Source organism: Dipodomys ordii, unplaced genomic scaffold (assembly GCF_000151885.1).
Source record: "Dipodomys ordii isolate 6190 unplaced genomic scaffold, Dord_2.0 Scaffold162, whole genome shotgun sequence".
In the NCBI taxonomy this organism is placed as follows: Eukaryota; Metazoa; Chordata; class Mammalia; order Rodentia; family Heteromyidae; genus Dipodomys; species Dipodomys ordii.
In genome coordinates this window covers 2,176,463-2,186,834 of record NW_012267378.1, presented here as the reverse complement: position 1 = coordinate 2,186,834, position 10,372 = coordinate 2,176,463, and the positions used below count along the sequence as shown (strand labels likewise).

Below are 10,372 nucleotides of genomic sequence, written 5' to 3'. Positions count from 1 at the left end.
ACACACACACACACACACACACACACACACACACACACACACACACACACACGTCTGTCTTCTAACTATAAAGATTACATATCTTTATTGTGCAAAAGCATCAAACAAAAAATATGGCTTTTTTTCCTTGTGAGGAAATTTTCTATAAGATCATTACTTCAGTACTTTTGTTTTTGCTTATTTAGCAGTGCTAAATATTCAATTTTACATGATAACCAATTCTACGTGCTAGGTAATTGCTCTACCCCATGCCAAACCCTATGTTTTTTGCAGCATTGGTGATAGAATCCAGGACCTTGTATATGCTAAGTAAGCATTCCACCACTGAGCTATCCCCTTAGTCCTATACACATATGGCTTAAGCTCTGCTTTTCATATACTCTAGTGGGTCTTCCCCACATACTGAAAAACACTTTACAAAATGATTTACAAGAATGGAATGTAGGATTTGTGAAATAGTTTGGATTACAGGCAAAGATTTGCTTCACTGTGTGTGTTTAGGGGGGGTGGGTAATTGCATAGCTGGTTGTTTATTTATTTTGCAGCGTTGAGAATTGAATCCAAGTCCTCACCAAAATACTTGACTTATTTTACAGAAAAGTAAACAGATTTTTAAAAAATAAAGATTTCAGTAACTTATTCTCAAGTAATACATTGTGAGGTTTGGTTTTAAAAACTTCAATCTTCTGATTTAAGAATGAATATACATTGTACTGTACAGCAACTGCCTCTCCAACCTTCCAATATTAGAGAAGTATAGCACTGAGCAAAACATGTTCAAAAGATTATCTTGCCACTCTTCTTGGCCAATTCCTTCTGCAAACCTACACTACCTTTTTTTAGTAAACAGCTGGTGAAGGAAGATGCTTCACTTTTTTTGGAGCAATGCTTTGTTACAATACCTTCAGATTATGTATGATATCTATCCGCTTGTTCTGGCTGTCCTTAAAGTGAACTTGAACTCTGACAGGAAACTCACCCCATCCTCTTCTGGTCAAGTGGAAAGGAGGTTCTCTAGGGAAAAGAAGATACTTATGTACACATTCACCTGTGTTCACACTTTCATTCTACAGAGAAACAGTTCTTTTATCATGAATGAATCAGAAATTCATGTCCTTTTAGAATCTCTTAGGGTTCCTCATGTAAAGCCAAATCACCATGCTGAACCCCATTAAAAATGTTAAAACAAAAAAATATTCAACTTAAAGCTACATGAAACTTTCAATGACTGAATGCTTGGAGTTAAAATCAGTTTCATCGGGCTGAGAAGTTGGCTCAGTGGTAGAGTGCTTGCCTTGCATGCATGAGGCCCTGGGTTCAATTCCTCAGCATCACATAAGCAGAAAAAGTCGGAAGTGGTTCTGTGGCTCAAGTGGTAGAGTGCTAGCCCTGAGGTAATACAAGGGCTGAGGGACAGCACCCAGGCCCACAATTCATAACCAAAAAAAAAGAATCAATTTCATATATGAAGCAATTAAGGAGATTGAAGAATGTCAGAGTGTCATAGTGAAGTCAAATCCAATTGGGTTCACTAGCTGTGAAGAGTATGTTCCAAACCCTCAAGAGGCAAAATAAAAGTAAAACATGAAAATGCTCAGTCTGAGAGTAGTAATTACATTGTCTTACCTTTTATAAGAAGACTGAAAAGAAGTATCATACACTCTTGACAATATGACCTACCCTAAGTAGTGATTGTGATTTTTAGGAGGTAAAGGACAACATGTGTGAATACTAACTGGCTGAAGAATCCAGACACATGTAATTTGTTGCTGAGAAAGGTTTTTGCTCATTGACTAGAGAAGGGATTCAATGAATACTTGTCAAATTTAAACTAATTTTCCTAAGCAGTGCTTCTACTCCTCCAATTTTCGAAGGGTGGAGAGGCATTTGCTGTACAGTACAATGTATACTCATGCTTAAATCAGAAGGTTGAATTTTTTTAAACCAAACTCCACAATTAACGTATTGAGAATAATTTACTGAAATTTTAATTTTTTTTTTTTGGTCAGTCGTGTGCTTGAACTCTGAGCCTGGGCACTGTCCCTCAGGTCTTCAGCTTCCATTTTTTTCTGCTTATATGGTGCTGAGGAATTGAACCCAAGGCCTCATGTTTGTAAGACAAGCACTGTACCACTGAGCCACCTTCCTGGCCCCCTGAAATCTTAATTTTTTTAAAATCTATTTACTTTTCTGTACTTGTTTGTGGGTACTGGGGACTGAACCCGATAACTCTGGCAAACCATTAGAGTTAGTAACTGGAGCTAAAACTAAGGGCCTGGCACCTTTGCTTTAGCTTTCTTCACTCCAGGCTGGCATGCTACCACTTGAGCCACAGCTCCATTTCTAGCTTTTTGCTGGCTAAATGGAAATAAAAGTCTTTTGGATTTGCTAAACTATAATCCTTAGATCTCAGCTTCCTGAGTAACCAGAATTATAGACATGAGCCACTGGCTCCGTCTCAGATTTAGATATTTAACTGAAAATTCTTTATAAAAAGCAATATAACTCAGTTAATAGAAAAAATGGGGAGAAAAAGCCTTTAAATTTAAATGTTTATGAATCCCTGATGTGGAAACTACTAAAAAGTACTTTTGATCAGCTGCACTTTTAGAAATCTAACAAGAGCCGGGCGCCGGTAGCTCATGCCTTTAATCCTAGCTACTCAGGAGGCTGACATCTGAGTACTGTAGTTCAAAGCCAGCCCAGGCAGGAAAGTCCATGAGACTTTTATCTCCAATAAACCACCAGAAAACAGGAAGTGGCACTTCGGCTCAAGTCGTAGAGCACTTACCTTGAGCTAAGAGTGAGGGACACTGCCCAGGCCCAGAGTTCAAGCCCCACGACCAACAAAAAAAAAAAAAAAAGAAAGAAGAAAACTATTCCAACATACAATTTATTAGGGGCAGAGTTTAAGACCAAAACCAGATGGGTCTAACAGATTTGAATTAACAAGCACAGAGCTACAAGTTTTCAAAAAAGCACATAATAGGGCATGTCCTAAGACAACAGGAACTTAAGAAGTAGAGAAAGCAACATTCATGTTAGAAACCAACAAAAGTTACTGTGCCTTGGATAGAACAAGCTAGTTGAGCACCAGCTGAGGTAAGAGAAGTAGCCATGATGATAGTAGATTTGGGCTTTTGGTCAACTTAAGATAACTTGAAACAGGACCCAAGGCCAAATATACAGTGGCTCCAAGAGGCATGGGATGAAGTAAATTTTTTAATTAATATAAATTCTATGGACAGCAATCTTGATTGTTTAAATTTCAGCAAAAATGACCACTCACTTGCAACATGCCTCAATTATACTGTATATATGCTAAACTCTTATGAAGGATAAAATACATTATGTTCCTAATTTATACAGACAGACTAATCTTCAGAGACTAGACAGAATGACTATGGCCAAGAGAGACACAGGCAAAAGTACAAAGTCAGGAAAAAGGAACAATTTTTTTTTGGGGGGGTGGTCAGTCGTGGGGCTTGAACTCTAGCTGTCCCTCAGCTCTTCAGCTCAAGGCTAGCGCTCTATCACTTGAGCCACAGTGCCACTTCCAGCTTTTTCTGTTTATGTGGTGCTAAGGAATTGAACCCACGGCCTCATGTATGCGAGGCAAGCACTCTACTGCTGAGCCACCTTTCCAGCCCCAAAGGAATAATATTTTTAACAGGAAATTTCTCTGTAAAAAAAGGAATGTAAGACCTACCAAACGTGAGGTATGGAAATGCCATACCTCAAAAGACATTATTTTACCATATAAAACAGTGCTTCTCTAGAACAAAATTCCTCAGAGATAAGAAATACTATTAAGCAGTGACCAACCAGACTCAGGATTACTTCTAGTAACCTAGAATTTACCACTTCTTAGAAGTCTCAGCCGTGAGTGTGGTATCTTTCTGTAATGCCACCATGCCAGTAGTCAAGAGGCAGAGACAAGAGGATCACCAACATGAAATTCATGATCTACATAGCAAGGCCCTGTCTCAAAAACAAACATTTTTCCATTTCTAAATAGCTGTTACTGCCCACTTCCACATGGAAGATCTTCAACAAAACTAAATCAATTCTCCTAAATCTTTCCAGGATGAATTTCTGCCCCTCAAAATAGCAAATACTGTTAAAGACTTATTGACTCAAACACTGTTGTAAACACTTTTTAATCTATTAACTTACCTAGGAAATAAGTATATAATTACACTAGAAACTATGTTCCCTGACACTCAGAGAGGTTACAGCTAACTTGCCATGGCTGCACACACAAAGTAAACTGTGCAACCAGGATTAAAGGTTAAGCAACAGGCTGCAGGAGCCATGATTGACCACTGTGCTAGTCTATGTTCCAAGGTGGCAGCTTTCTTCCCTACCCAGATTGTCTGCTGCCGATGCACAGTAGTACTGAGCTCATTACTATGGAACTTGTACAACATAGCGTATTTTCTTGACTTGCAGCCTAAAACTGCAGTATCCTGCCAACAAGTAACTTATTTTCATCCTCTGGCTTTTATTATTTGTTTTTGTGCTGGTCCTGAGACTTGACTCAGGGCCTGGGCACTGTCCCTAAGCCATTTTTTTTTTCCCTCAAGGCTAACATTCTACTACTTGGGCAGTTAATTGGAGTCTCAGACTTTCCTGCCTGGGGTGGCTTGGAACTGTGATTCTCAGATCTCAGCCTCCTGAGTAGTTAGGAATACAGGCATGAGGCACCAACAGTTGGATGGTTTTAAAATTTAAATTACACCTTCGACTCATAATATACTTCTACTGGACAGTGCTGCTCTAGAGAGTTCCTATATTCAAACTAAATGAGAGACAGATGTTTTGAAAAGCCTCACTAGGATATTCTCCAGGGGCAGAGCCATTCTAGTCCTACATACTCCATTGAACTTCCCAAGGGCAGGGAACATATATTCTTCACCTATGCAATTGTACTCCAAATCCTGAATTGAGCACACATTCATGGATCGCCTTGTGCTTAAAAGCAAAGTTTACAATCATAGCTTTTAGAAAGTTGGCTGAGTGGTCATGAAAACTACACAAAATTCTATAGGAATGCAATCTAACTATGTTTTTCATCAGAAAATGTGCGATGAGATTCAAAGTACATTATAGACACATTTGTGCATTTTGGTTTTTGGTGCTTCTGAGGGTTGAACTTGTGCTTGTTAGGTGGACATTCTACTCTTAACCACATTCCTAGCCGTTTTTGACTACTTTAGGGTCTCTCATGTATGCCAACTTATACTTCCCCTTGTAGCTAGGATGACAGATGTATGCCACCCAGAATCCAGCTACTGATTGATATGTCTCAAGTTTATGCCCAGGCTGGCCTCAAACCACAGTCTACCCAATCACTAGCTTCCAAGAAATTAGGAACATAGGCGTTAGCCATAGTTATCCAGTTTATATTTGTGATTTGATACAAAAGAATAATCCTAAAATTTCAAGGTAGCTGCCAAAGCTCCCACCAGGCATAAATTCCTGGCACCTGGCTAAAAATTTCTTTAAAAAAATGTATATATGTATATTTGAAAGCAATAAGCCATAAACTTGTTAATAAAGTATGACTTCCTTAGGAAAAGACATGTGGTAGGTAATATGGTGATAGTATGATTCAACAAGTCTGTGAAAATTAACTGGTTAATCATGTCCCAGTGGCTCTTTTATACACTACTATCAGAGTGACATGGACCAGATGAACAAGTACAACAACTCTTAACAGCTATTTCAAAAATGTTAAAATGGGGGCTGGGAAGTTGGCTCAGTGGTAGAGTGCTTGACTTGCATGGATGAGGCCCTGGGTTCAATTCCTCAGCACCACATAAGCAGAAAAAAGCTGGAAGTGGCACTGTGGCTCAAACGGTAGAGCGCTAACCTTGAGCTGAAGAGCTGAGGGACAGTGCCCAGGCCCAGAGTTCAGCCCCTACAACTGACCCAAAAAAATAAAAAGAAAACAAAAACGTTAAAGTGCCATACATGTCAAAAAACAAAGCTCATTTACTATTATTAAGAGATACTTCAGGTGTATAAGAGAAATGTAAAAGGGTTTAGCTTCCTCAGATTGTAGTAATGTAACAAGCTAAGCAATTTGCTGTACCTTTCCCACAGATCAGCAAAGATTTCTCAGTAAGTACAACCTCATACATTACAACATGATTTTTATTGCAACTTCAAAGAAATCAAAAGTGTAATACAAATTCCAATTCCTGCTGTGATAATGAAGAAAGAATACAGAATCTGGTTTGCATCATTAAAGGTTTTATATAAAAAATTTCAAATCCTCTTTTTTGTAAAAATAGAAGTTTATGGGCTAGGAAGGTGGCTCAGTGGTAGAGTGCTTGCCTTGCATGCATAAGACCCTGGGTTTGATTCCTCAGTACCACATAAGCAGAAAAAGCCAGAAGTGGTGCTGTGGCTCAAGTGGTAGAGTGCTAGCCTTGAGCTGAAGAGCTGAGGGCCAGTGCCCAGACCCAAAACTCAGGCCCCATGACTGACAAAAAAAAAAAGAAAAAATTCAGTGCTGGGAAGTTGTTGCCACATTTGCGAGGGTTCCGCAGACGACAGGGTGGAGTGATTGCATGGGTACTTGAGTGTTGTTGGTCAGCTGTTGGAGAAAAGCCAAGACACAAGTGGTAGGAATCAGCCACTTAGGCAAAGAACTGAGAGAAGATCATTTCAGGCAAAATAAACAGGTCATGCAAAGGCCCTGAGGTAGAGAAAATGGCAAGAAGCAAAGTGTATTCTTTCTAGAAGTTACTATATAAGTGACAGTTTGCACAAAAAGATGAGACAGAAAAGGAGGTTTGATGGCACTGCTTATAGTTGTTTGGTTGACTGTTATATAACAGAGCTAATAAGCTTTGTAAACAGATAAAAAGGAGAATGCAGAAAGACAAAGAAGAGAGAATGGAGATGGTGTTGTGAGGGCCTTGTGTCTTGGAGGAAGAGCCGACATAGTACTCTAAAGGCAGGAGAAGGAAAAGACTTTTGAACAGCATGATGTATTTGTTTTTAAATCTATGAACTCATTTTAGAGTAATATGTATTCTTTGGAAAAAAATGTTAATCATCTGATCATTTTGCCTTACATGCAAAATGAAGTGGCTTGATGTTTTAAAGTGTGTCATTTAGATAAGTATATATTAAAAGTTTCATTACAAAATTAATTGAATACAATATTTACTAATATTTGCAGATCATCATAATAAATTCTGAATGAGTTCTGACAAATGATGCACATGGTTTAATTTACTTTAATTATGTAAGGAGCGACAATTTATAAAACATACATTAAAATGACATCTAATAGCACATTTTGGAAACCAAATAAATATTAAACTGTGCATTGAAATTTAACTGTGTATCATAGTTTCAAAAATCTGCTTGGAACAACTAATGGTAGAAAACCTTGCATTTGGGGGCTAAAAGAAATATCAGCGTACTTTATTTTTTATTCTTGGTTTCTTTTATTTCTAAATAGCAACACTAAAGAGGAATTCTAGCTACTATTAGTATACATTTCTGTGCAAATTATTATAAGCCAAATGGAGCTTGATACCATGCATGCCCCATGATGGCGATCCATTTGAAGGAAGAGATAAAGGATAGTGGTTTGAGGCCAGTCAGGGGTGGAGGACGGGAGGAGGGGGGTAAAATAAAGTTCAAAAGATGTGGAGTAGTTATTTAAATGTCTCTGTGCTCAGTTTTCTCATCTGTAAAATAGGCTTTGTTCTACCTCCATTTGTCCTGTGGTTGGGAGAGGGGGAGAGAAAGGGAGGTCAGTCCTTGTCCCTTGGGAGCTTTAGCACAGTGCCGTGAAGTCACTGGGCCGAGCCTGCGTGGGGTGATACTGAGTCCTGGGAGCGAATTGGTGTTCAGTTAGCATTGTTGGATGGATGGATGAACACCAGAACGAACGCCTGGGTGAACACCAGCTCTGTAATAGAGACGAAAAGACAGTATTATCTGCCTTCCTGAGGAAGAACACCAAGGCTCAGAAGGCTTTAAATGACTGTCTCTGGTTAGTGTCAGGTGAGACGTGTAAGCAGGACTTACTAGCCAGTGCCTTTTGTGCTCCACATGTAAGCCAAACTCTGTTGTAAACCTCCAGCCTTTGTTGAGATCCTGGGTTACAGTTTGGTTTTGTTTTGTTTTCAAATTGGCATACCTGTTTTTTGCTTTGTTTTGGTTAAAGCTCATAGAGTTTTAAAAAAAGCACACACAACTTTAAAATGTTTAATCATAAGCCAGGCACTACCTGTAGTTCCACCTACCCAGGAGATTAAGATTTGAGGCTCCAAGATTCAAAGCCAGGCCAGCCAGCCAAATTGGAGAGACTTTTTTTAAAATGTTTTTTATTATAAAAATAGTGTACAGAGGGGTTACAGTTACATGAGTAAGGTAATGAGTACATTTCCTATCAAGCATTGTTACCTCCTCCTTTTTATTCCCTACCATCTCTTCCCTCCCCATACTCCCCCAACTCCTCCCTCCACCCAAGTTGTAAAGATGGTTTTCAACTTTACTTGTATGTCTCATTGTTACAATGGGTCAACCTGTATCCTTATTTCACCATTTTGTTATTTCCCTTCCCCTCCCCAAATTAGAAAAATGTATATACAAGATGGGGGGGGGACACTGACTTCAAATACAGTGAAAACAGGTTGTACCGTGGGGGAAGCACATACAAAAGAAGCAATGAAATCACATAGTACATTTTAAATACATTAAAAATAATAGCAAGAAAGGAAAAAACAGTTGTGTCCCTATCTTGGGTCATTTCACTTAACATCATCTTATATGGCCATAGGTACATAGCTTTTGATCTTTTCTGCTTGACCTAGACTTATACTAGCTATTGCAAATAAGGGAAACCATGGGACTTATGTTTCTTTAGACCGACTTACTTCAGGTAATATAATATTTTCCAACTCTTTCCATTTCCTAACATGGGGCAATGTTATTCTTTCTGATGGAGGCATAGAATTCCATTATATATATAGAAATATATAATTTTCTTGATCCATTCATCTGGGTTGGTTCCATGTCTTAGCTATGGTAAATAATGCTGTAGTAAACATAGTTGTACTGGTAGCTTTAGTATAGTCTTGTTTGTGATTGTTTGAATAAATGCCCAAAAGTGGGATTGCTGGATCATAGGGGAGCTCTATATGTAGTCTTCTTCGGTACCAAATTGGAGAGACCCTTATCTCCAATTAACCAGCAAAAAGCAAAAAATGGAGGAGTGGCTCAAGTGCTAGAGCACCAGCCTTGAATGAAAAAAAGCTGAAGGATAGCACCCAGGCTTTGAGTTCAAACACAGTGCCAGTACTAAAACTAAATAAAAATGAAAAATAAATTCCAAAAGGGAATGAATACAAGGAAAAGAAAAAAAATTAGAAGCCAAGTTTCAAATGTCTTTGGTTTAGACACCCCTTAGCTGGCTGAATAGCTAAGGCCAGCAAATGGCTTGACTCCTTGCAAAAGGTAGGGGCCTGGGAGGTGATCTTTCATGCTTTGCTCTACTGTTCTTTTCTTAGTTTACAAGGTCAGCCTGGATGTTTTGGTTGTTTTCCCAGCAGTGTTCTACTGACCGACTTCACTGTAATCCCTTGATGTCACCTAAATAAACTGGAGGCGGATGGGGGAGGGGAGAAGAGGGAGGGACGGGGGCAGTGATCCCCATGACTCCAAAATGATTGCCGGCCTTGCTCTGCTGTTGTTCTCCAGGCTCGGGCAAATTAATTTGCTGCTGTTATGTAAGCGTAATCATCCTCCCTAATCACATCACAGGATTGGGAACTGCCAGAAATAACAGAAGGGAACATTGGAGATATGAAAGGGAAGGCACTAAAATAGATTGTTTATTTAGGTACCAAATTGAAACGCTATTATTGGAAGATGGCAACAATCCTTGCCACACTTTTGCTTTTACCCATTCCCCTGTCCCTGCACGTTGACGTACTGTATTTGTCCAAAGTACATCACCCAGTCGTGCAAGGAAATGTGATCTGAGCCTAGAGTTGTGCCAACTGGGGGAGGGGTGGGGAGGCAGTGGGGGTGTGGAGCATCAGGGGACTTTGTAGGGGGCCAGTGTGGGTTTTTTTAATGCCTTATTCATCCTGTTTTCCTGTCTCCCAAGCCACCCCTTTGCCTGACTCTGATGTGTGTGTGTGTGTGTGTGTGTGCGCGTGCATGTGCATGTGTGCATGTGCATGTGTGCACGACAGAACCAGAGCTAGAACTCAGGGCCTTGCACCCTTGCTCAACTTTTCTGCTCAAGATTGACGCTTGACCACTTCAGCCAGTTCCACTTCCTGGCTTTTTGCTGATTAATTGGGGGTAAGACTCTCACAGACTTTACTTACTTGGG

General features: G+C 39.5%; 1 protein-coding gene across 2 annotated transcripts in view; it reads right to left on the bottom strand.

The window, feature by feature from the left end:
* The window catches only part of Yeats2 (YEATS domain containing 2), an 84,398-nt gene that overhangs the window by 64,224 nt on the left and 9,802 nt on the right, over window positions 1-10,372 (bottom strand). For both annotated transcript variants that reach the window (XM_013033072.1, XM_013033074.1), the window contains exon 4: window positions 903-1,014. In XM_013033072.1, the coding sequence (XP_012888526.1) occupies window positions 903-1,014 (112 nt within the window). The remainder of the gene's footprint in view (window positions 1-902; window positions 1,015-10,372) is intronic.